The 26,900-nt window shown below is 41.7% G+C and overlaps 2 protein-coding genes across 6 annotated transcripts in view; one reads left to right on the forward strand and one right to left on the reverse strand.

Moving 5' to 3' along the window:
- The window catches only part of TCTN3 (tectonic family member 3), a 47,731-nt gene extending 34,273 nt beyond the window's left edge, over positions 1-13,458 (reverse strand). For 3 of the 4 annotated variants that reach the window (XM_010833001.1, XM_010833004.1, XM_010833000.1), the window contains exons 1-2: positions 13,375-13,458; positions 6,391-6,614 (exon numbers count right to left, since the gene is read on the reverse strand). The gene's annotated coding sequence lies outside the window, so the exon portion shown is untranslated. The remainder of the gene's footprint in view (positions 1-6,390; positions 6,615-13,374) is intronic. The other variant, XM_010833002.1, reaches the window with a different exon arrangement.
- Positions 13,459-14,092: 634 nt separating this feature from the next.
- The window catches only part of ENTPD1 (ectonucleoside triphosphate diphosphohydrolase 1), a 104,966-nt gene continuing 92,158 nt past the window's right edge, over positions 14,093-26,900 (forward strand). The window contains exon 1 of one of the 2 annotated variants that reach the window (XM_010832993.1): positions 14,093-14,206. In XM_010832993.1, the coding sequence (XP_010831295.1) occupies positions 14,191-14,206 (16 nt within the window). In that variant the 5' untranslated portion in view covers positions 14,093-14,190. The other variant, XM_010832996.1, reaches the window with a different exon arrangement.

Raw genomic sequence — 26,900 nt, forward strand, 5'->3', positions numbered from 1 at the left:
CCCCCTCTGCTGATGTCCAGTGGTGGCTCCTTCCTGTGTAACCACCTGCCACTCTCTGCCTGAGGGCTTTTTCTGGCCATGGAAACATGCCTACTCTATGTTCAGGGCAGGCTGAAGGTGCTGGACAGTTGATGGTCTCAGGGAGCAGCCATTAACCACTGTTGTATGGGAATTGGTGGGTAAACATCCCCATATCTTCTCCCCTGGGTTGGGACAACTCTAAGCCGTGTTCTTCATCATCTCCTATGTCCCTGTGGAGACTGAGCCACATTTGCACTCAGTGGCAATCTCTGCCAATCAGTGCACACTGCCTTGGCCTCCTTCCCTGCCCTGTCTCACTTACCCATCCCTTTCCAGGACCTCCTGGGATTGCTTCCAGATTAACTACTTGTGCTGAAATCCTACTCTTGAGAATGGCTTCGGGGGAACCCCAGCCCAAAGTAGAAGCCACCATTCTTGTCAAGCAACTGTCTTCTGTAGCCATCATTACCCTGTGGGTTCCAGGAACCTCTTCCTTCCTCCCGCTGCCCCTTTGGGCCACGCATAATCATGGATACCCATCGTTGCTACTCCCAGAGTGAGTCACTGCTTTTGTACACACAGCTGCAAAATAGGTTGCAATGTCGTCTTTATGCCGGGTGTCTAAACAATGGATATTCTTTTAGATAGGAAGAAAATGAGAATAAGAGAAGTGAACATGTAGCAGACTTCAGAAGAATACTTCAAATTCTAGAATTTTTGGAGCCATATTGTGAGATAATTAAATGATTGACAGCAACGCTAGTCAGGCCAGCAGGGATTATAATGCAATTACCACCATAATGTCAATAAAGGTATCAGGGTCATCTATGGGGTGCTTTTCAGGGTGATTGCTATTTGAAGAAGAGCTGGTTCTGTCCTGTCTGTGCTCTTTGGAGGCAGAGTTCTTGGAATTCCTCCGTAGTCCTATCTGATGACATGCTAACCTCATACTTCTTAGTTACAGCAAAGCTGCTCCACACTCAGCTGCCTGATGTGCTTCATTTCATGTCTCAGGCATTGCTGGGATGTTATTGATACTCACTTGTAGGAAAAGAATTTTTTAAACATGAATAAAAAATTTGGAGGGACTGCTAGGCAGGGATTTGATTTCTTGTGTGCCCTGGTTGAGAATTCCCATGTGAGGTATTTTAGAGGACATAAAATGAGTAATAACCTGTCCTTTTCCTGCAGAACTCCAAGTCTAGTAGTGATGGAGTGTGGAGGGAGGACTGGAGGGAAATTTGGGGTGGGAAGGAATGACAACACGGGTGTAAAGTGGCGGGATGCTTTGCTAAGGTGTTAGTTATTGTGAGTCCCCAGTCCCTTCCTAGCTTGTTGTTGAAATTGCACAAGGTGCCCTGAAGCGATAGAGTAATAGATAAATAGAGTAATAAGGGGTAGACCTCTGAGGGCCAGGGAAGAGTGGAAATTCTGGAGCATTGGGGAGGGGATGGAGGTTGGTGGGTAGTGGGCACCCTTGCTTGTCCTGTGGTTGTGTCCTGGTCAGCAGGATGGTTATACAGTGCCTTACGGAGACTCCACTCTAGACACCAGAGCTTCCAGCAAAGATGAAGCCCCCTCACCAGACCACCTCCATCCCCACTCAGCAATGGAGCAGAAAGCCTGTCATGTTTCAGGGTTGGACAGTGAGAATTTCAAAAGGGCTCAAAGCAGAGGAGAGATTAGGAGTCTTCCCCCTATTTTCTAATCTATGTACTTCTCCCTGATTGTGGTGTGAACCAGGGAGGTAAGGGGATTCCAGTAATGATTGTGATTGCCTTTTTGCCAGCTCAGAGGGAACCAAGATGGGCTTAAGTTAATATAAAGAAAATGAAGGTAGCAAAACTTCTTAGGTGGTTTGAGAAGCAATCTGCTCCATGCTTAAATAACCAAAACAAAAAGCAGAAAATGACAGGGGCTGGCACTATGGGAGGCTATGGGATTTAGCATAGCTGTGATAAACCATGGTGTATTATTTTCTGTTTGGGAGCAGTCTCTTTTTCACAGGGCTTTTTCCAGCTAGGCAGAGGAAGGTACTGGAGGGAAGTTAAGTAGAGAAGGAGAAAGAATTCTTTTTCCTTATTGGTCCTCTTCTAACTTACTCCCTTATTATAACACAAAGCACAATAACATAACTGTACATGTGGTAGATGGTTGTATATGAGTCAAGTGTTAATGAAGTTTTATTTCCTGGTAATTTCTTCTCCTTTCCTCTAGGTACATGTCACACTTGAGTATATCCTGTGTTGTCCATGCTGTCCATTCTCTGGATTATGGCGGCAGAAGAAGCACTGTCTCATCAAACAGACATTGTTGACACACAGAACACAGACCCTCGTGCTCCCCTGTCTGTCCCTCCCACAGATACTTTTCTCAATCAGCAGCTTTCTCTTTGCCATTGCAGAGGCTCTGGAGCAGGGACCTCTATGACATTTCCATTTTTCCTGGAAAAAATTAAGGTGAATGGTTGCGTGGATAGGCATTGCAAGATACATTTTCTATATGTAGTCTGTATATCCTTAATTCTAAAACACGTGATAAAAACAGATTTTTAATGTTCTGAAAGTAGGCATGTGTCTTGTAATTAAATGTCAGAAGAAACCCGTCTGTTTCCAGGCAGAACTGTAAGTTATGCTGTGTTTGTCATTGAGCACATATGTGCTCAGTTGCACGGAAGATCTTTTTATCTGATCACCAACTCAACAGTTGATCGCCAACTCAACAAATTTATAACAATGCTTAATGTAGGTGTATTTTAATTTACATTCTTGATTCCCAGTTGGCTTTCGAAACCTTTTAAAGATTACAATTCAGCAAACCTAACCTTTTTTTTTTTTTTAATGTGGCAGGTTAGCTGTCATATGCCGAGTAATGAATTTAGGAAACAATAGGAATTGTTACATACTTTGGACTAGATCAGAAAATTTCAGAGTTGGGAGAGATTTGTATGACCAAGTCATGGGCTGAGAAGGAGTTTTATTTGAGAATGGTTCATCTAGTAAAAGGTTCTAACTTTTCCCCCTAAAATTTAAGCACATATGCAAAACACTAGCTTGGGTGCTCTGGGATTTGAAAGGATGTGTATGGGGAGGAGAGAAAAAGAATTTGTAGTCAGGCTCAAGAATCTGAAGTCAGACTCTTAAGTTGTGTATATGAGATACAGTCATGTTAGTTGCTCAGTTGTGTCCGACTCTTTGTGCCCCCATGGACTGTAGCCTGCCAGGTTCCTCTGTCCATGGGATTCTCCAGGCAAGAATGCTAGTGTGGATTGCCATTCCCTTCTCCAGGGGATCTTCCTGCCTCAGGGGTTGAACCTGGGTCTCCTGCACTGCTGGCAGATTCTTTACCATCCAAGCCACAGGGAGGCCCTGGTGTATGAGATAGATCACACTTGAAAAGAAGCTGGAAATGCAAGGCATTAAGCAAGTGCTGTTACTTAACAACTTCCCTTGTAGCTCAGTTGGTAAAGAATCCACCTGTAAGGCAGGAGACCGGGGTTCGATTCCTGGGTGGAGAAGATCCCCTGGGAGAAGGCAATGGCAACCCACTCCAGTAGTCTGGCTTGGGAAATCCTATGGACAGAGGAGCCTGGTGGGTTATAGTCCACGGGGTCGCAAGAGTCAGACATGACTTAGCAACTAAACCACCACCAAGTTACTTGGCACTTTGAGAGGAGAATTATGCTCTCAGAATTTGGAGGAGCTTGGAAGCCTTTAAAAATATAAGGTTTGAACTAGACCTTGAAGGATGAGCTGGGATAACCACGCGATTAATAATCTCAAAAGTAGAAAAAGCACTGTTATCTTTCTCTACTCTTTATTTTTTTGGGCTCTGCTGGCCCGGGATGGATGAAGGGCCTAATGTAAAGGAGTGCAGGATGCCTGGCTTTGGCTTTGTCTCGACTTAGTCACCCCCACTAAGCTCTGCAGAGGCAGAGACATTGACAGCAACATGAATACCTCTTGCTTCAGACTGGCCTGGTACTGTGGGCTATTACTGTCTTCAAAAAATGAGTGTGTGAGCCACCATGTTAAAGTCTTGAGCATAAGACTCTAGAAGCCACGTGTTCTATAAGAGTTTCTCCTGCCTCCTAGCACTAGCAGTGTCCTGAATTAGAAATTTGTGTCCTTGGCAGTCTTGATTGCTTAGCAAGTACGGTCCAGCACTTAGGGTCAGTTAAGTGTGGTGAATTTTTCTTAAGTACAACTTGTCTCCTTCTCAGAGCTACTTTAAGTTCCCCAGGCAATGTTCCCATATGAGGGTGGTCGTCTGGAGAAGCGTAGGCATTCTCCTCCCTTTTTTATTATTTTTTCCAGGTTCTGGAACCAGCAGTCAGTTCTCCTTCCTGCCCTCCCCTGGCCCCAGGGTTTGTGACTTCTCCCCGGAGACACTTACTGGAAACTTTTTGAGCTAGTGAGGTCTGTTTTCCTTTAGACCAATGGGAATATTGTCATGGATGAAAAGATTTGAGTACTACCATTATCACATGGAGTCTATGTAACAAGACTGTTTCCGTGTCTTGGCACAGAGCCCCAGTTAACTTTGCTTTGCTGGATGTAGGGACAATGAATTCTGTTTGAACAAGACATCATGTGTAACAAATACTTTTGCAAAACCATGTCCTTTTAGCAGTTATTTTAGTAAAGATGTCCTTCAGCATAAGTTTCAGCACAATAGATGCATTTAAATACCTATACAATGCTTAACAACATATTTTTTAAAAATCAACTTTTAATTTTAGAATAGTTTTTGGTTTACGGAAAAGTTATAAAGATTGTACAGAGACGACTCATATACTCCATATCCAGTTTCCTCTATTATCTTAGTGTGATCGATTTGTTACAATCACCCCTACCCTCGCCTGTCTGTAACCTTCCACTCCCAGGATAAGAACCCTCACCCATATTGTCATCTGTTTACATAATTGTCCAATGCCAGTATACATATGTAGCAGTATATGAACTATGAACCCGTATCCCCGTGGGAAACAGCTGTATCAACAGAGTCATATGTTTTCGTATGGTTCCTTTAGCCTTTAGTTTTACAAACTTCACTCATTTCCAAAGTGACTCAGGGCAGTACCCTTTTTCCTACTCTCTTCAATGAGGTTCTTTCATACATTTGTAATAGAGTTAGATTCTTTTGTCATAGCCGACATTCCATTCAGGGATCCCTTAACCTCATGGACAATTTCTTTTTTTAACTGTGTACCACAGGTTTTGACAAATATTGTCACGTATCCATCATGATACCATACTGAATAGTTTCACCACTCTAAAAAAATCCCCTAAGCTTCACTTATTCAAGACCTTCTGCCCCAGTAGATCTAGGGCAGCCACTCATCTGTTTACCATCTCTATCTAAATTTAACAAATATTTTAAAATTAAAAATTTTTTTAATAGTTGGAGATTTTATAAATCAAATGGGTTTCCCAGGTGGCCCTAGCAGTAAAGAACCTACCTACCAATGCAGGAGATGAAAGAGACATGGGTTCGACTGGGTTGGGAAGATCCCCTGGAGGAGGACATGGCAACCCACTCAACTATTCTTGCCTGCAGAATCCCATGGACAGTGGAGCCTGGTGGGCTACATCCTTAGGGTCACAAAGAGTTGGACATGACTGAAGTGATTTGCTGCTGCTGCTGCTGCTAAGTCGCGTCAGTCGTGCCCGACTCTGTGTGACCCCATAGACTTAGCACAGCACATAAATCAATCGCACTTTCATAGATAGTACTTTCTTTAGAAGTGAATATCTTTGACCTTAAAGATACTATGTTTTTTGTTGTTTGTGTTTAGTTGCTAAGTCGTGTCCAACTCTTTGCAACCCCGTGGACTGTAGCCCACCAGGCTTCTCTGCCCATGGGATTTCCCAGGTAAGAATACTGGAGTGGGTTGCTATTTCCTTTCCCAGGGGATCTTCCTGACCCAGGGATTGAACCTGCGGCTTCTGCCACATCTCCTGCATTGCAGGCAGATTCTTTAACCACTGAGCCACTGGGGAAGCCCAAAGATATTATAGCTGTTATCAGTTATTATACCTGAAACTCATGGATTTGGGGCTGGCCTCTTGAAGTAGCAATACAATTTTCTCATTTTTAATGAAGGAACATTTCACTCATTACATCTGCAAACGTCTGAGACATTTAGAGGAATCAGGATACTTTACATGGGGGTAGAAGGATGAAAGAGGTAAAGGGGATGTTTCAATAGATAATGTAAGAGATTTCAGCTAATGCAGGAGAAGTGATGGGTAGCTGTAGCTCAGAATAGAGTGGTTATGAATCAGTTGTTCAATATGTGCTATAAACAAAGATAATACCTAGACGGCTGAGACTTTATCAAGTACTAGGATCAGGTTAGGCATTTACCTGTAGTTCAGGATCTTTATTTTAATTCTTCAGATTCCTTGTTGAGTGTCTGCTCTGCTTGATTTTGATGTGCCATATGCTCGAAGCGTGCCTTCTTCTGGTGTGACTCTTTGGTCATGTACTTCCCCTTTGGAACAGCTGGTCCCATTCTGCAACATTCAAGGGCTTCCCTGAACTCAGAGTTCAGGGCTTTCCTCCCTGACTTCCAAGGCCATTTGCTTATCCTTGAAAGAAAAAGGCATGAGTGACCCTTGGTCATACTTCACTCCCCAACCCCCTATTTCAGCATGTCCCTAGTCCCACGGTTGCTGTTGAATATGTAAGATCACAGTAAGTTTGGGGAAGGGAGGTAGACAGGTCCTATGTACTGGAGGAGGGAAGGGACTTCTGTTCTCTTCAGGGTAACTGAAGTTGCCGTGGGGTTACTTCTGAAAAATGAATGGAAGGTGTTAGAGCGGGGAAAGGTAAGGGACACAAGAAGAGAAGACAATATTTTATTTAATCTGAACCATATACCTATCGTATAAGTGAAGAGGAAAGAAACTGAAACTTGGTGAGTGCCAATTATGTGCTGGGGTCTGTGATGGGAGTTCTTATATATTTATTTCCTCCTTTCCCCTACCATGACTCTGTGAAGTAGATTTTTTAAAGAAAACTTCAGTTCACAGATAAATAGGTTCAGAGAGGCTCACCAACTTGTCTGATTTCACACAGTGAGGATTTAAATCTAGAGCTCTTTAACTCTAAAGCCCTGGCAGCACATTAAAATGACCTGAGCCCTTAAAGAGAAATCCTTGCTTGAACCTTAGACCAAATTCCAATCTCTGAGAATGAGGATGGGCATTCGTGTTTTTAAAGCACCGCCATTGATAACAATATGTATAATGTGCAGCTGGGGTTGAGAACTCTGGCTCTGCTCTGAGCAGAGCTTTTCCTTGTACTCAGTCGGTCAGTAGTGTATGACTCTTTGTGACCCCCGTGAACTGTAGCCCACCAGGCCCCTCTGTCCCTGGGATTCTCCAGCAAGAATACTGGAGTAGGTTGCCGTGCCCTCCTCCAGGGGACTCTTCCTGGTCTCCGGAGTTGCAAGCATATTCTTTACCACTGAGCCAGTACCTTTCCTACTCTCCTAAAAGAAGGGAAGGGGCATTTTCTGAACCTGTAGGCACTCTAAATACTCCCAGAGTACTTTTGGATCCACCCCATGCCCTGTTTCCTGTCCCTCACTGTGATTCTTATCATCTCTGAATAAGCAGGCAGATGGAGTAGGGGCAGAGGTTGTTATCAATGATAGAGAACTACAAATATGACTGAGTTAATCTAATCCATGTTTTTTTTTTTAAATAAGACATGTGCACGTGGTGCTGATAGACTGTCAAGGTACAGTATCCGATACTGGCAAGAAACTATAATGATGGATATATGTCATTAAATTTTGGCAAAACCTGTAAATGTACAGGGTTTCCCTGGTGGCTCAGATGGTAAAGAATCTACCTGCAATGCGGGACACCCGGGTTTGATCCTTGGGTTAGGAAGATCCCCTAGAGAAGGGAATGGCTATGCACTCCAATATTCTTGCCTGGAGAATTCCGTGGACAGAGGACCCTGGTGGGCTACAGTCTATGGGGTCGCAAAGAGTCAGACATGACTGAGCGACTAACATACATACACGTAGAATGTAACATCAAGAGTGAACTCTAATACAAGCTATGGACTTTGGGTGATAATGATGTATCAGTGTAGGCTCATCAGTGGTAACCAATGTCTCACTCTGATGGGAGATAGCAAGCAAGGCTGTGGAAGTGACAGAATTATATATGGGAAACTTCTGTACTCTCTGTTCACTTTTGCTGTGAACCTAAAACTGCTCTAAAAAATAAAAGTCCATTAAAAGTGAAAAAAAAATAGTGTCATGAAAATTTGATATGATTTTCAAAAGGTGCTGGTAAATTTTGTTTGTTGAATATTCTTACAGCAAATGCCAAGTAGTGCTGATTTAGTATCTCGGTTTATAGCAGGTGTAAGAAGATGGGCTTTGGGTGTATTCCTGGTGGGAAAAATTTTATAAATTCCTAAGATTAGATTTTAAGAAGAACTAAAGAGCCTCTTGATGAAAGTGAAAGAGGAGAGTGAAAAAGATGGCTTAAAACTCAACATTCAGAAAACTAAGATCACAGCATCTGGTCCCATCACTTCATGACAAATAGATGGGGAAATAATGGAAATAGTCATAGACTTTATTTTGGGGGGCTCCAAAATCACCGCAGATGGTGACTGCAGCCATGAAATTAAAAGACACTTACTCCTTGGAAGAAAAGTTATGCCCAATCTATGGGGTCACACAGAGTCGAACACAACTGAAGCAACTTAGCAGCAGCAGCAGCAGACAGCATATTAAAAAGCAGAGACATTACTTTGCCAACAGAGGTCCGTCTAGTCAAAGCTATGGCTTTTCTAGTAGTCACGTATGGATGTGAGAGTTGGACTATAAAGAAAGCTAAGCGCTGAAGAATTGATGTTTTTGAACTGTGGTGTTGGAGAAGACTCTTGAGAGTTCCTTGGACTGCAAGGATCTCCAACTAGTCCATCCTAAAGGAAATCAGTCCTGAATATTCTTCGAAAGGACTGATACTGAAGCTGAAACTCCAATACCTTGGCCACCTGATGCAAAGAACTGACTCCTTAGAAAAGACCCTGATGCTCGGAAAGAAGGAAGGCAGGAGGAGAAGAGGACGACAGAGGATGAAATGGTTGGATGGCATCACCAACTCGATGGACATGAGTTTGAGTAAGCTACCGGAGTTGGTGATGGACAGGGAAGCCTGGTGTGCTGAAGTCCATGGGGTCGCAAAGAGTTGGACATGACTAAGTGATTGAACTGAACTGAACTGAAGATTAGATTTGTTAATTGCCATACAGCATTTAACCTTTTATTTCATGTTTCTTGAAGTATGATTTACCATGTCTAGGACATCCCTATCAATTATAAAACCCCATCCTTTTGCAGTCTCCTTTTAGCCTTGAAACCAACCACAAGTAAGAACTGTTTAATATCAAAATGATATAACATTTTGAACACTGTGTCAAATGTTATGAAGAACATTTTGGTCTGTTCAAAAATAATAAAAACTGCATAGATAAACACAGGCATTCTTGAAATTGGGGAAACATGTCATTTTGCACAATAGTTACCCTGGCCATTTCTTTTAAGATACATAAAAGCAGAGTACCTCCTTTCATGAGTTTTATCAATAGACTTTTGTTTTAGTGGAGGGTTAGAAACAATGTCAAGACCAGAATGCCCATTCTCCACCCTATCCCAACCAGCTACCCCTGCCCCCCCCCCCCCCCCCGACTGCAGAAACTACCATCATTACTCTGTCTAATTAATGTTATTCCTATTTTGTAACTGTTGGGTGTATGGAGAGTGCCTCAAGTAGTCAGAACACGCTGTGGATATTTCATGTTGGATAGAGTATATAGTCCTTTTTAAATTCTACATCTAATGTTATGTTCCACAAAGAAATCTAAGAAAATCCTGATATAGCTGCCTGATTACTGTGCCACAGGGGGAAAAAAAATGCATAGTGAATATGCTGGCTTATGCTGGTATAACAACTTTTTAGCTTTGACCAGTTTGTTGTTCAATTACTTTTATTTTTCAAATAACTCTTACAAATAATCTCTTTCATCTGACTATTTGCTTCTTAAATGAAATGTTGAGGCTTCAAATTATAGCAATTAAAAAAACCCAGCTGAACCTTGTCCTCTTTCAACCCCCAAGCTGATTTTACATATTGCTACTGTCTCAGTAAATACTAAATCATGTCTTTAAAACTCTGGAACGATTCCCTGATAAAACTATTGCATATCATCAGTTTCCCACTTTTCCACCTAAGAGTCTTTCTTATCTTTTATTGCAGAAATCTCAAACATACAAAATTGAGAAAATAGTAAATCCAATCCCCATGTACCCACTATCCAGCTTCGACAATTATCACTTCATCTGTAATCTTGTTTTATTTATACCTAATCTACTACTCCTTTTTGAAGCTAGTCTCAGACTTCTTCTGTAGATATTTCAGCATGTATTTCCAAAAGATATGTACTTTTGGAAAATAACCACAATATTATATGTGTCTTTAAAAATAACAGCTCTTTAATATTATATAATATCCAGGGTTCAAATTTCTTCAGTTGTCCTGAAGTTTCTTTTAAATTGGTTTAAATCAGGATTTCAAGGCCCAGTTACTGCATTTGATTGGTATATCTTTTCAATTTCTTTTACTCTATGGGTGCCCCATCCTCTTTTTTCTTCCCTACAACTTCCTTGTTAAAGAAATTGAGTTATTTTATAGTGTTTCCTCCAGATCAAGTTTTACTGACTGCATTCCTGTGGAGCCTTTTAACTTGGTTTTCAGTGCCCCCAGGCCTCCTGTGAGCTGGTAGTTGGATCTAGAAGCTTCAATGTTGGCAAGACTGCTTCAGAAGTTGTGCTATATACCTCCATCAGAAGGTTGTCAATGAATGTTCATACCTACTTTTGTGATATAAACAATCATTGGTGATTATGCTTAGGTTTATTCCTTTTTTTTGGCAGGGAGGTTGTTTGCACAATGGTTATACTCAAATTTTTTTCTTTAATTATCTGGAATACTTGAGGGAGAAACTTCTCCCTCTTCATCAACTATTTGGCCCTTCTATTGGTGCAGTTTGTGCAGCAAAGGCAGGTTGAGTGTTGATATTTTCCGTTTTTATTTACATTTTTTTGGAATAATGAATTGGTCCCAAAGATGAACAATGATTTCTTTATAGTACCATCATGAATACATGAGTGTCAATATATCTAACGTGTTTCAATACATTTCAGTTATAACTTATTATTGCCACTCAAATTTTTTATTACTTTGGCCAGCAGAAGCCACTTGAAGTTGGCTCCTGAGTCCTTTTGGAATGACCCTAGTAGTTTTAGACAGTGTCCTTTATTTCTGGTACGACAAGATGTTCCAATCTCATCTTACACACTTCCTGCCTCAGACTTGGAATTTGCCGTCTTTCCAAAGAACCTAGGTTCATTTTCGTGGAAAACACTAGAGGTCACTATCTTGTGCTAGGATAGAAGACAGTAATCTATTAAAGACTTAGGAATGAGCTCTGTGGGTATTTGGGAGAACAGTACTGTAGGCAGAAAGAGCGAAGTGCGAAGACTCTGAGGCTAGAGCAGGGGCAACATGAAGAGAACAGCAGGAAAGTCAGAGAGGTGCTGGGGAGCAAGCCAGGTAGGAACTGGTTTATGCTTGGAGTGAGATGGGAGCCCTGGGAAGGTTTTGAGCAGAAGAGTGATATGCTTGGTTTGGTTTTAACTGAATCACTGTGAGTACTGGGTACAGAATGACTGAGCAGGATTGAGAGCAGCATCTGGGAGACCAGTGGGAAGGCGATCATAATAAACCAGATGTGAGAGGATGTGGCTTGGCCCAGTGTGGAAGCACTGCAGGTAATGAGAAGAGGGCATGTTCTGGAGGGGGCTCTCCTTGACATGTTCAGATGCTTGTCTGTTTCTCCCACATAACCTCTCACTCACTGTGAATCTTGATCATTTTTTTTCTCCTTCTAGCTTTGACAGTCTTTTTGCATCCTATAGTTCACAGGATATTTTGTAGACATGTTCTTTTTGGAACTTTTCTCTGAAACAATGATGCCCAGACAGTCATAAACCCATTATAAAATTGTTGGTTTTTACAGATATATCCATCACATCAATTAAAAGCATTTTCACCACAATAGGACAAATACCAAACCAATATTTCTTATTAGAAATCTTGGTATCTGGAAAAGGCATCCACTGGATTCTCATTTAGTATAACTAGTTTTTATTATAAATGGCAAATGCTTTAACTCTGAAACCTTTAGTAAGGTAAAGAAAGAGTCTTATGCAAACTCAGATTTATTAAAGCACTAAACTTTTTTGGGCGGGTGGGGTGGGCGGGCGCTGTGCCATTAGGATCTTAGTTCCCCGACCAGGAATCAACCCCGTGCCCCCTGCAATGGAAGCATGAGTCCTAACCACTGGACCACCAGGAAAGTCCAGCATGAAACATTACTGAGCACATAGTATGCTGCTGAGCACTGAACAAATAACAGAAACACCTAAACTGAAAAAAGAAAAAAAGCCCCTGCCTTTATTAAAGTATGATTAAAAGTATAGTGGAGAATATATTTTTATAGAGTAAAAAATAGCCTTTAGTGGTCACCAATTTAATAGCTTATGGAATATATTTGGAAGTAAAATGATAGCTCAGCTGGTAAAGAATCCACCTGCAATGCAGGAGACTCTGGTTCAGTTCCTGGGTTGGGAAGATTCCCTGGAGAAAGGATAGGCTATCCACCCCAGTATTCTTGGGCTTCCCTGGTGGCTCAGATGGTAAAGAATCTGCCTGCAATGCAGGAGGCCTGGGTTCAATCCCTGGGTTGGGAAGAGTCCCTGGAGAAGAGACAGCTACTCACTCCAGTAATCTGGCCTGGAGAATTCCACGGACTGTATAGTCTGTGGGATTGCAAAGAGTCAGACAGGAATTAGCAATTTTTCACTTTCACTTTCAAAATGTCTTATGGTGTAACTGATTTTAGATACAAATTCTCATGCGGAAGAAACAATGTAGAAAAAGCATGAACTACGAATCAGTGAAATCAGATTTATGTTCTGCTTTGCTGCTATTTATTAACTCAACCATTCATCAAAAATCTACTAAGCACCTACACTGTGGGAGAAACTGTATCAGGTGCTGCAGAGCACAGTAGCAAGTAAGAGAGACCAGCTCCCTGCTCTCAAAGTGAACATGAACTTGTAGCTTAACATCTCCACATCTCTATCCTCGCTTAGACTACATGTCGGGTCTCTTTGAAACCTAAAGTGCTAAAGTTTGACAGCCTCATGGAGGGAGAAGGTGCCCAAACAGGCTGCCTTAAGACTTGGAAACTTACCTTCCTGTGGGTTGTCTCTTATCCCGATTTCAAAATAACTTCATAGACACCGTTTTTTAAAATGCTTTGGTCAGTCTGTATTTGGGTCACCGTGGCAAAGCCTAGGTGTGGCAATTCCTGCCTATAAGACTTCGGAGGTAGGAGGTGAAGGTTTGGAAAAGGTAGACAACTTGCATCAGCACAGCTGTTCCCAGCGAGCAGCCTTCTCTGCCGTCCCACCATGCCTTCCAACCAATACCACGGTTTCTCAAGCGGCCGCAACCTTTGCTTGGGTGACCCAGTGCTCTTCTGGCGTAATGAACTCCAAAAAGGGATTGTTCATCAGGGAATCAGAAATAAGCGGATTTGTGGGGCCAGCACAACTGTTCTTGAGTCCCGTCCTTTTTCCAGTGGGTATCAAGGTAACAAGTTTCTTGCTTCAAAGTTGCAAAAAGTAAATCGCTTTTTTTTATTTGCTTGCAGACAAGATACATTTTTCAAGGCTGGGGAGGGGGGAATGGATTTCTGTATCAGAGAGAGAGGGAAAATCTGAAGAGAAATCTGAACACACATTGCCTCAAGATAGAAAAAGTTACAGCCCGGGCAAGCTTTAGGGGAATGAGCTGCTGAACTCCTCGGCAAGTCTGTCCTTCAGTCAATGAAAAAGACATAGGGTTTGAGGTTCCTTCCGAAACGGGGCAGGCTAATTTAGCCCCTCCCACGATCCCGAGGGTCTGTTATATCTCTGTTCCTTGAGTACCTCTTTCACTGAGACCGACCACAGCAAGCAGAGGCTGAAAAATAGAGCAAAGAGGAAGAAAACAAAAGCTGCCAGTTATGGAAGATAGAAGGGGTAAGAGCAAAATTGATTTGATCTGAATCCTTAAGACCAGGAAAAAATAAAAATAAAAAACAAAAAAAGGAAACCAAAAGCCCAGACCAAAAGCAAGTACTTGAAAGAGCAAGAGGCAAAAAGCCCTATATACACTTTCCCACCCTCTCCTTCCGAGAGGAGGCAGAGAGAAAAAACTTTGGGGAATATTTTACAAAGCCAAGCTCCAGGGTTACAGTCAAGGGTGACTCCTGAGCAAGCTGGAGCGGCTCATGAATATTTATGAGCAATTGGTATTCAGATCTGCTTTTTTAGAGGCAAAAGACTTCTTCCGTCCCCTCACAGTTTAGGAGGCAGCTGCCTCTTTTGCAGTCCGGAGTCGTCTTGCTTCGGGTCAGTACCTCACTGCGGCGTTTGCTGGAAGATGCTGGGCTGCCTGTGTAGATTTGCTTTGTTCTCAAATTTCCTGTGTGCTTTCCTGTTGTGAAATTAGCAAAGGCTTCTCTGCTTGGAATTAGAGAAGTTAATGTGGCAAGAGGCTGTCTCAACAGGACCCCAGAGTATGTCTTGCAAAACGCTAAACCTTTCTTGGGAGATGTGGGGGAGTGTGCATGAGTATGGGGAGTGAGGGGAGGGAAGTCTCCAAGAACAGTTTTATCTTTAAAGAGTAAGGCTTATCTGACTGACTGACTTTAGATTCTGTCTGAAAACTACGAGAGCAGCCTGGTTTGCACAGATGGTGTGCGGTCTCTGTCTTTTACCTCTTTTGGGCATTTTCTGCCAGGACAGAGAACACAGAGAGCCAGCTGCTTGCCAGCCCATGGGAGCCAGGAAGAATGTCTGCAGCGGCGTGCTTGTGTAGGATTGCAAACCTTCATTATCTCCGGTTTCTAGTATCCCCACGTGTTTTTACCACATCGAATGTGGAGGGATGGGATGAGTAGCCAATAGAGTTCTTAATAATGATAAAAATGATAGCTGTTAACATCGTCTTTCCTCTGTGCTGGGAGCCGTCCTAAGCCACTCCCCGCGACTTATAAAGTGAGTGTTATCATCATCCCCATTTCCCAGATGATGGCGCTGAGGTAGTGAGAGAGTAGCTTGCCTTGGCATCACACAGTAAGTGGTGAGTTTGGATGCAGGTGATGGACACAGGGTCCAAGGGGCTATTTCCCCATTCTGTTGCTCCAATTCAAAGTCTCCTGCTACTGCCCTGGACAGTGTCGATTCGGTTTGCAAATCTTTAAAGGTACTGGGGAAATGATATTGATGACATCTCAAGTCTGGGAAGCAATCTGTGCTTTGCTATCAAGTTTACATGCATTTTTTTCCCATTTGGTGCCTGTGGCCATTCTCTATGGTAGAGTCCAGGCATTTTTATTATTGCCTTTTATGAAAGGGCAATTACTGCCTTTTATGACTGAAGCCAAGAAGGGTTAGATGACAGGAGTCACACAGCTAGTTTTCAGAAGTCCACAGCAGACTGTCCCCTGCCTCTGGTTTCCCTTCTAACCTGCAGATGGAGCTGAGTCATCTTGGAACTTCTGTCCCCACCCCCAGACACTTTTAGTTCCTCAAGGCACTTAGGGAGCGTCTTTCCTGTTCTAGGTCGTTGCAAGACACCTGTCTCTGCCTTTAAGGCTGATTTAGCTCTCTCTTTCCCGTTTAGTCTGGAACCAAGCTGCTCCAGCTTGGTTTGAATCTAGCTCCACTGTTTACTTTAAGCCTCAGTCTCCTCATCTTTAAAATGGGGAGAATAATGTTATCTACCTCACAGGGTGTTGTGAGGACTAATGAGGGTTCTCAAGCAGGGTTCTCAGAACAGGGCCAGATGTATATAGTATGTGCTCAATAAATGTTAGCTGTTGTGCTCACTCCTTGGTTTATCTTGGTTGTTCGTCCCTCCTCTAAGCCTCCCCCAGCCCTTTGAGCCTTGTATTAGCCATCTGTTGGATGTTTCTCCTACCTCCGTACTCACACCTACGCTGGTCCTCGTTGTACTTGTCCATATTCCTGCTTTCTGCATCACTTCCCAACCTTTCCCGACTGTAATTTCTTTATTCACCTTTGGATCTGTAGGGTCAGGCACAGTGTTTAGCACATAATGGGTGCTCAGTAAATAGTAAACAAAGTGACATTATTTTAGTTGATATTCATCTGAGTGTCAGTAGGCTGGTTTTCAAGGGGACCTCTGAGTTTGCAGTAGAATCCTACTGGTACAAACAGCTCTTTTGTGCAATATGTAAAGACACCCCTCTAAGTGAACACACTGAGAATCAAAACACATCTCTTCTAGGTGGGTGATCCTCAGAGCTGATGTGACCCTGTGCTAGCTAGGGCACCCAGTTTAGCCAGTCCAGCTCTGGCTGAACTTCAGCCCCCAGCTCCCCTTCCAGCCCAGGACCAAACTGGAGATTTCAGATGCCTCGTAGCACTACCTCATATCGCTGAACAAAACATCTGGTTGCAGAAATAGTGTTCTTCCAGCCCCATTTACAGCAGCCAAAGTCTGAGACAATGTGCTCTGGAAATGGAAGACAAACAAGTATCGCAGAGCTTGGTCCTGGATAAAATCATAAAGTACATTAAACTTGTTTCCAGCACCCTCCCTTTCTTCTTCCTGGCATACCTTCAAACTCATTTGACAAATATTATTGTATCTTCCATTTGTAAGTCCCTGTGGCAGATGTGGGGTGTAAACAATTTGCTCACAGTCTAGCAAGGAAGGCAGACATACACACAACCAACTCTAACTGAAGCCAGACTCTGCGAAGTGCTAATAATCATAGCTAACATTTTTTATTATAATTTATTATGTGCCAGGCACTGTCATTTTTATATGCATTGTCTCATGTAATCTTCACAAAAACTTCCTATGATACAGGTTTCTCCATCTGACAGCTGTGGAGGGAAGTTACCTGGCCAAGGTCACCCAGCTAGTAATATTCATAGGCAAAGGGGGGAATTTAGACCCTTGGAGTCCAGTGGCAAAGCCTGGATTCCTAATAGATTAAGTTCTCCTACTTTCCTAAGAGCCATATTAAAAGTTTCAGGAAAATCTCCTGAGAACCAGAATAGGGAGTGATGATTTTGGGGAAAACTTCTCAAAGGATGGGACACTTCAGTGGGACCTAGAAAGATGAGTAGAGTCTGGAGCCCACAGTAAGCATCTTCCAAGTCCCTCAGTGCTTAAAGACCATTTTTCTCTCTTACCTAAACTACAGGCTAGATTTAAGAGTAAAAAGCTCTTTTCCACGTTTCAAAGTTTCAAGTAGGGAACCTATTTACATGTTCATCCTGGAAATTTGAAGGCAGAAATCCAAAGTTTGTCTTGCATGATCACTGGGCCCATTTGGTAAACAGTTTTTACAAATGGCAGTGACTAGTCTTGCTTATACTTGGCCAAACCACATTTTAAGTGTATTTTCTCCCTTGTGTGGTCTTTTGCTTGCTTCTGATTCCATAGTCAGTGGTATGCCCAAGAGAATTAATGTTTAATCCCACCTGCCTGTGCAGAGTGAAGGTGAAGACTGGGGCACATCCCCTCGTCTGTTTCCTGTGAGCTCCATTCCCTGAAAAACTTTGGAGGGAGACCAAAATTGAGGGCAGCCCTTGCAGTAAAGAAACCTCAAACCTCTGCATGGTTTGATGAAAGCACAAATTGGCTGAGATACTAGCTTTGTCTTGGTGTGTGTGTGTGTGTGTGTGTGCTGAGACAGTGTTTCTTATACATCAATGAGCAGAGCATGTACATCACTGTAGACCTTATTAAAGCACAGTTTCTGGTCCAGCATCTCTAGAGTGCTGGCCTGGGATTCTGCATGTCTGACAAGCTCCCAGGTGGTGGTAAAGCTGCCCCTACTTAGGCCACATTTCAACTACCATGTCATAAGGTCATTGCATGTCTTAGTCTCAGGACTTATTTTGGTACCGAACAACCAAGCCCTCCCTCCCCAGACCTCCACCCACTGAAGCTACCACTTTGAGTTACTGATCAGCTATGTCATTGCAGGATGATAGGAAACCTAATTCTTTCTTTCATCTGTTCTTTCAGTAAGTGTATATCCCAGAATTTTGCCACACAAGAAACAAATCTGAATCTTAATCACATACAATCTGTTATTACACAAAAAAGGCCCTGTGTTGGATTTCCTGAATATCTCCCACCTTTCCTCTGTGTCTCCAAGATTCCTTAAGCTGCTTTCATTCTCTGCCTCCAACCTGGGAAGTACTGGCTGCCCGAGTACTTTGCTGGGTGTCTGGAGTGCCAGAGAGCTGGGGCTAGCAAGGATCCAGAACTCTGAGACCGGGAGCAGCATGTCAGGGACACTGTCTGCACCGCAGAAGTGAGGTGAGAAGGACCCCAGACGCAAAGGAGGAAAGTGAGTGCAGGGAGGACGGATGGAATTTCTTTAGGTTTGGAAACTTGAAGGGATTATAAGGAAAAGAGAAGTTGTGGGAGTAGAGAAGGCAGGAAAGAGTTTGCCTAACATACTTCCATCCCACAGTTTTTGTGCTGGAATTTCAAAATGAATTTAGAGACCCAGGAACACGCCCTTCATAAAGAAGTATTTCCTTCTAATCCACAGAAAGGATGTGGACAATTCCTTTATATCCGTGAGGATGTAAGAAATATGGCACATACTTGCTTTAAAAAAAACAAACACATGAAATATGAATTAGAGAAGAAAAGAAAAACAATCACTTGTGACAGTATTTTGGTGTATTTCCTTGCAGTTCCTTTTTCTAGCCTGGGTTCTCTCTCTTTTAGCACTTACTAGACTAGGACTTTGCAAAATTAAGAGATGGCACTCTGATTGTGAGCTTGTGTATACAATTTTAAAGCCAGACTTCTAGTGCAGTAATAAAGGACAGGTATTTTCTGCCTCATAGCATAGTCTTTGTTAGCATAATTTTTATAGTCACATAGTTTAACAATTGGAGAAGGAAATGGCAACCCACTCCAGTGTTCTTGGCTGGAGAATCCCAGGGATGGGGGAGCCTGGTGGGCTGCCGTCTATGGGGTCGCACAGAGTCGGATACGACTGAAGCGACTTAGCAGCAGCAGCAGCAGTTTAACAATGTCCCTGTTATTGAACAGTTAGTCTGTTGCCATTTCCAGTAAACATCTTTGTGTGTGAAGTTTTTCCGTGTGTGGGGTTGCATGCTGAGGATAGATTCCCAGAAGCAGAATGACTGGATTAAAATTTGTAAAATTTTTTAAAGTTCTTGATTACTGTCAGCAAGTTGCTTTACCAAAGTGGGACCCTTCGTGCTTCCACAACAGTTCCTGTTTTGCTACATCCCTGAGAGATTAGGTTTTGTTTTTTTAATAGTCTTACCCACTTTTATGTTGTTTTAGTTTGTATTTGTTTAATTGCCAGTGAATTTGACATTTTACACGTAGTGTTCTCCTTTTGTATGCTCTCTCATTGCCTGTTTCTTACTGGATTTTATGTTTGAAATTAATTTATGTGATCTCTTGATATAATAAATATATTCAAGTTTTTATGCTATATTTGTAACAGTTTTTCTGAAATCTTAATGTTTTTATACAGAGATTTACAACTATGAATAGATCCAATGCATTTCTAATCTGTGGTGTTATATTTCCAAAAAAGTTTGATATTGCATTTATTGTCTCTTAACCCAGAATAATTTTTCTAAAGTGCCAAGTAATTGTCATTTTTATTTAATTCATTACTTTTAATTAATTTTTCATTTTATTTCACAATGATTAGAGAAATGGCTTTAATATTTCTGAGGTTTCTTTGAACCAAAGCATGTAGTGAATTTTTACAAATTTGTGAATGCTTGTGAATAAGATATATTCTGTTTATAATATATGAAATTGGATATTTGTAAATCTATCCAGTCATTTCAATTATATGGTAATCCCTCCTCAACCATAATTTTCTCCTATGTGAAACTATAGTGTATGTGCATTAACTTTTATATGCTTTTATTGTTACCTACACATTTTCATTCCAGGAGAAAGAATCCAGGGAATCACTTTTTATTATGGCTTATTAGAAAAGGATGGGGAGTGGTGATGGAGACTTAGGACTATAAAAAGAAGTAAAGTAGATGCAGAGAAGGAGTAGTTCAATAAAGTTTTGAGAATGATGAAAGAAGAGGAGACAAAGTTCTCAGCATCTTAGGCAGAAGAACTTTGTATGGCTACATAATCTTAGGCAGTATTGAAGTGTGGTGTGAATGCAAATTGCCAGATCTTTCCCTTCCAAATAATAATTGCAGGCCCCAGGTGGTTAGAGCCAAGAGGTGGATCTGGTTGGCAAGATTTAGGAGGTGAGGGTCAGAATTTCTGAACTATAAAATTGAAACAGGATTGCTCAAGTGGATAAAGACTCAGACATACATGCACAAAAGACATCTGAAGCCAGGTGTCATCAGCAAAATAATCTTTTAGGCATTGCTCTGAAAAGGCAGGATACAGAGGACTTTAAAAGCGTCCAGTGGACAAGGATTGGTAAATGGAAAGTAATCGTGCAGTGGGCTTCCCTGGTGGCTCAGCTGATAAAGGATCCGCCTGCAATGCATGAGACCCAGGTTTGATTCCTGGGTCAGGAAGATTCTCTGGGGATGGGATAGGCCACCCTCTCCAGTATTCTTGAGCTTCCCTGGTGGCTCAGATGATAAAGAATCTACCTGAAAGGCAGGAGACCTGGGTCCAATCCCTGGGTTGGGAAGATTCCCTGGAGAAGGGAAAGGCTACCCACTCCAATATTCTTGCCTAGGGAATCTCCACGGACTGAGGTGCCTGGTGGGCTGCAGTCTACAGGGTCACAAAGAGTCGAACATGACTGAGAGACTAAGCACAGTGTACAGTACTTATACTTTCTAATGTAAGCTGTGTCAAATGTTCTTGATACCATCTTTTGCTTAATGTCTTCTTTTTTTTTTTTTTTTTTGCAAATAATCATAAGGGCTTTTTCATAGATTTATTTTCTTTTTCTTCTTTTTTGGTTGATATAGTAATGGTGGTAGGCTGCAAAGATTGCAGCGCTGAATCCCTGGAATTTATCAATGTTTCCTTATATGGAAAAAGAGTCTTTGCAGATGTCATTAAATTAAGGAATTTAAACCAGGGAGATTATCCTAGATAATCACAGATGGTCTAATAAGAGAGAGGAAGAAGGAGACCTGACACAGGAGAAGGCAGTGCAATCACTGTAGCAACATGTTCTGCTACTGGCTTTGGATAGGGAGAGAGGTCCACAGCCAAAGAATGGGGAATGCACAGAATGCCATCAAGCAGATGGAAAAGGAAAGGCAGCCCTGCCCACACTTTATTTTAGTTCTGTGAAGCCTATTTCAGACTCGGTAACTTCAGAATTATAAGAGTAAATGTGTGTTGTTTTAAGCCGTTGAGTTTATGGTAATTTGTTATGGCAGCCATTAGGAGACTAATACAGTAAGTATTTGATACCTGGATGTGGTGATGGCTTAGTTCATTAACCCACAGGTTTATAGAGTGTATTGAGCCACATGCTGTTCCAATCAACAGCCACGTGCTGTTCCAGTCAACTTGCAGTTCTCAAACAACTATTTGAAGTCGGTGCTGTCCCGCTCTTACAAAATGGGAGACCAAGGAATAAGTAGTTAATTGACCTTCCTAAAGTCTCTCAGTTGGTAAGTGCTGAGGTTGAGATTTGAACCCATAGTCGTAGATCTTATTATTTTGAAATATAGTTCACATACCATGTAATTAACACATTTAAAGCCTATGATTTATTTTTTTTTTGCTGTCTCGCATATAGGGTTATCGTTACTATCTTTCTAAATTACATATATATGTGTTAGTATACTGTATTGATGTTTTTCTTTCTGGCTTACTTCATTCTGTATAATAGGCTCCAGTTTCATCCACCTCATTAGAACTGATTCAAATGTGTTCTTTTTAATGGCTGAGTAATACTCCATTGTGTATATGTACCACTGCTTTCTTATCCATTTGTCTGCTGATGGACGTCTAGATTGCTTCCATGTCCTGGCTGTTATAAATAGTGCTGCGATGAACATTGGGTTACATGTGTCTCTTCCAAATCCAGAACCCCCCAGCTATCCCTTCTTTCCAGAGCTCACTTATCTGAACGTTTCAGCTCTCCCTGGAAGACCTTGCATGTGTTGGTCTCCAGAGCCCCCACACTGGGGTTTCTAATGAGGAGCTGGCCTGAAGCATGCTCACTCCTTGGAGTTTTTTTTTTTTTTCCTTGGAGTTTTAAAATACCTGTATATAAGTTTGCTTAAACAATTATGGAAGTGATACTTGCTTTTTAAAAAAAATGATTCATTGTAAATGAACACATTTACAGAATTGTACAGGTATCACTATGATCAATTTTAGAACATTTTATAACCACAAAAGGAAACCTGGTACCCATTAGGGTGAATTTAATTAACTTCCATGTAGTTCTTTTCTCACTTTCTCTATTTTTGAGTTCTTAATTTTAGTTCCTTTCATAATGATCTGGTACCTACGAAAGTAATTTTTTAGAAGGGCATCAGTGTGGTAAGAGAGTGACAGCTTGTCTAAGTATAGATACCTTATCCCCTTCAAGTAATTGGAGGTATTCCTCTATTGTTTTGAGGAATTTGATTCTGTAAAGAAGTTTGAGGACACTGTTTTTCAGCTTGAATATTTTTCTATTCTCTATTCCTGACTTAATTTTCACAGTAAGACAACTGAGTATAGACTTTCTGTTATAGATTTTGCTTAGAAAATGGTAAACCCTCTTGATTTCCAAATTCAGAACTTCTTTAGGGCAAGAAAGATTTCTCTGGTCATAACTTGAATCAGTGCTTGTATTTTGTTCATTTGCTTTTCTTCTTCAGTGACTTATTATTTGGATCTCTTATCTCTGAACTTACTCCATCTTTCTTCTCTTTCTTTCTTTCTTCCTTTCTTTTCTTAATTTTTCTTTGTATTTTGACAATATTTCCCTAAGATTATTCTCTATATCACTGATTCAATTTTCCTTAATTATCTCTAGTATGAACTTCCATTCAACTGCAATATTTTAGATTTCCATGAAATCTTCTATCTCAGAGTGTTCTCTTCTCAGAGCAACATCCTCTTATATCCAACCAAAAAATAAATAAATATTTTCCTCTCTTTCCTGCATCATATCTATTTTTGGAAGCAGGCTTTCCTTCTACCATTTTTTCTACCTTATTGCAAAATTTATTTAATCTAAGGCCTTACCCTTGAAAGAAAATAGATATTTTTGTATGTGTGCACAGATGAATGTGTTTGTTGTAACTACAAATTGGCCCTTGCCATCTACCTCTACAAGCCTAAAACCATGTGCTGCTGCAGCTGCTGGCTTTTAACATCCCCTGAAGGGAGTTCAGAGAGGAGAGCAGAAATGAGGCTCTGGAAAAACTGGCAGAACAGGTCTTCAGATAGATACTTTCAGAAGCTAATTTTATGAGCCCAGTTCTTTTATCTCATCTAGAAAAGCACTAAATTTCTTCTTGGGGACTTCTGCTTCTTTTGATTAGCAGAAACCTCTGCAAAAATATGTGCTTAAGTGCATGTACTCCCCCGTCGCCAAAATCACATATATGCTGACCTTCCACCTAACTCTTTGGAGCAGTTTCCCAGGGCTGTCTGACATGCTATTTCCGCATCTATATTCCTCTTTTGGCTCCAAATAAAACTTAACTTGCAACTCCCACGTTGTGCATTTTTCTTAAGTCAACAGTGTTTTTCATCTTATTCTAAAAGGAGTTTAAGGAAGCATTAGGGGAGATTCACCCTGGTTCAGTGTTAGAGATGAGGAATGAGTGGTCTCCCCCTTGACTCCCTTAGATCCATTTGGATCCTGAAATAATACAGTCACCAAATTCTAACCCCCCTTCTGTGAGTGGGAAGATATCTCAGTCCTCAACCCATAAGATCTTACTAGGATCCAGGAAAGAACAGTTCTGTTGCCATAGAGTCACATTTCAGAGGATAGCGAGACTAGTGGTGTCAGGATTCTGTCAATATTTTTGTCCAGAGGCATAAAGCCATTCAGGAAGAACCCTTCTCTGGGCCCATTTTCTTGCTTTTCCCCTTTTCTGCTGAGAACAAACCTCCATTAAACTGCAGAGTGAGCTCCTGTCCTACTGCTTAGTATCCTGGCCAAGTAATGCTGATTTTGGAGAACAGTTCTAAGTCTCTGTATACTCATGGTAGACCTAAGATTACCAGTTCACAGAGGCAAAAAACCCCACACAAACAAGCAAAACAAAGCAAGACGAAACAACAAACCCGGGGGCTTCCCAAAGAGTTCTCTCTCCCCTCCCATCATGTCCCGCTTCTCTCTCCCATAGTGCACTTTAAAAAACAATTATTTATTTATTTTTGGCTGCACTGAGTCTTCATTGCTGCAAAAGGGCTTTCTCTAGTTGCGCAAGTGGGCCTCTCATTGAGACCAGGTCTAGGGTGCACGGGCTTCAGTAGTCGTGGCTCACAGGCTCTAGAGTGTGGGCTCAGTAGTTGTGGTACATGGGCTTAGTTGCCCAGCAGCATGCGGAATCTTCCCAGACCAGAGATGGAACCTCTGTTCCTTGCATTGCAAGGCAGATTTTTAATCACTGCACCACCAGGGAAGCACCCATAGTGTGCTTTGGTTGGCTCCAAGTTAATGAGTATCATGAGGGCCATCTGAGACGTCTGCTTATTTGCCCTGGTCACGCGGTCTTGTCTCAGAAGAGGTGATGCTTGCCATTAATATCATTTCCTAATACTAATGCACTGACATTTTTTGAGGGAAAAAAATAATTTTTTTAGGTTACAGATTTTCACAAGAATGTGAGAGCATATATCAAAGTATTTTCAGTTATGCAATCGTCATACTTAGTGGTCATAAGACTTGGCTTTGTGAGATACTCTGGCAGGAATGAACCAAGAAGTTGGTGAGTAATGGGAAGATACTTGTATTGGGCTTTGGCAATAGTCCATTAGGTGAGAGATGATGGGGACCTGCCCTAAGGCATTGATGGTGGGGAGGGGAGGGAGTTGGGTTTCTCTGGCTCAGCAGTAAAGAATCCACCTGCAATGCAGAAACTGCAGGAGATTTGGGTTCGATCCCTGGGTTGGGAAGATCCCCTGGTGAAGGGCATGGCAACCCGCCCCAGTATTCTTGCCTGGAGAGTCCCATGGACAGAGGATTTTGGCAGGTTACAATCCATGGGGTCGCAAAGAGTCAGATATGACTGAAGCAACTTAGCACGCATGCACACAGGGGAGGGGGATGGATTTAAGCAATATGTATAAGGTAGAGTCTGAGGTAGAGGGTGGGTGGTTTTTTGGGAGAGAAGAAGATGGAGATGTTAAGATTTATTCTCAAGTTTAGCGGTGGATAATTGGGTTAATACATATTTATGGATAAGACTAGGAATGGGGGAGGGAGAGTGGATTTGGCAGGGGCAGAGAGAGATAATAAGTTCATCCTGGCACATGCTAAATATGAGATGTTTATAAGACATCAAGGCAGAGCTATTTTGTTGGTTGCTGGAAATTTGAGTCTAAAGCTTGGAGAGGTTTGAGCAAAATCAAGAGATAATGGGAGCTGGAGTTGGAGCACAGAGTCAGTGGTTGAAAATATGAGCTTTTAAAGTATGAGTCACTCTGGAAACTATAGGGAATGGAAACAGAGAGGCTGAAGAACGGAACCCAAGGAAACACCAACAATAAAGGGATGGAAAGAGAAAGGACTTAAGAAGAGAGATTCAGAAAGAAAGCCTAGAAAGGTAAGAGGAAGCCAAGGAGAGTCTGAACCTGGTAGCCAAGAAAGAGAGTGTCGTGAGACCAAAGCTTCTAGAAGAAGTGTCAAAGCTTCTGATTAGGCAAGGAGAATGAGAGAAAGTATCGTATTTTTTCTTTTTCTAATACACTTCCCGCCTCTACCCCTGCCCCATAGTGTAATGTTTTGGGGAGTTGGGGGGCACTCTATAGTATTTCCTACCCACAGACCCTTAATCCTTCCAGCAAAACCCTTCAAACTCTAATGTTACATTTTACAGTGGAAGAGATGTGATCAGGTTTGGGAATTTGGAGCTTATTAATATTCTTGGTGGAAACTGAGTTAGTAGAATATTAAGAGGTTAAATAGGAGATATTAAGAAAGTAGGAACATTGAGCTTATTACATGACTCAGGAAGTGAGGTGGTGGAGGGAAAGAGAGCTGACTTGAGGGATGAGTTAGGTCAAAGGAAGAATGTTGCAGACTAGAGTGGACTTGATTATGTTTAAAGAATAAGAGCCAACAGCAGGGGATTCCCTAGCAGTCCAGTGGTTTAAGATCCTGTGCTTTCACTGCTGAGCCAACCGAAGGAAGATGGACTCATTCGTTCAAATGAGCAAAGAGTATATATCAAGCACTATTTTAGGCACTGAGGATACAGTGGATAGCAAAACAAAATCCTTAACCTCACAGGGTTTATGTTCTGGGTAGCATACAGATAATAAGCAAAGGAAAAAAGTAAGATGTATTTTAGTGATGATAAGTAATCTAATTAAAGCAGGGAAGAGGACTGAGAAGTCTAGGAAGGTTATAATTTTAGATGAGGATTTTAGATAAGGATCTCTTTGAGTAGATCCTGATTTGGGACTTTTTGTGTTTCCTGGACCTGGAGGTTTGTTTCCTTTCCCACGTTAGAGAAGTTTTTAGCTACTGTATCTTCAGATATGTTCTCTGCCCCT

This window comes from Bison bison, unplaced genomic scaffold (genome assembly GCF_000754665.1).
Source record: "Bison bison bison isolate TAMUID 2011002044 unplaced genomic scaffold, Bison_UMD1.0 scf7180017862979, whole genome shotgun sequence".
In the NCBI taxonomy this organism is placed as follows: Eukaryota; Metazoa; Chordata; class Mammalia; order Artiodactyla; family Bovidae; genus Bison; species Bison bison.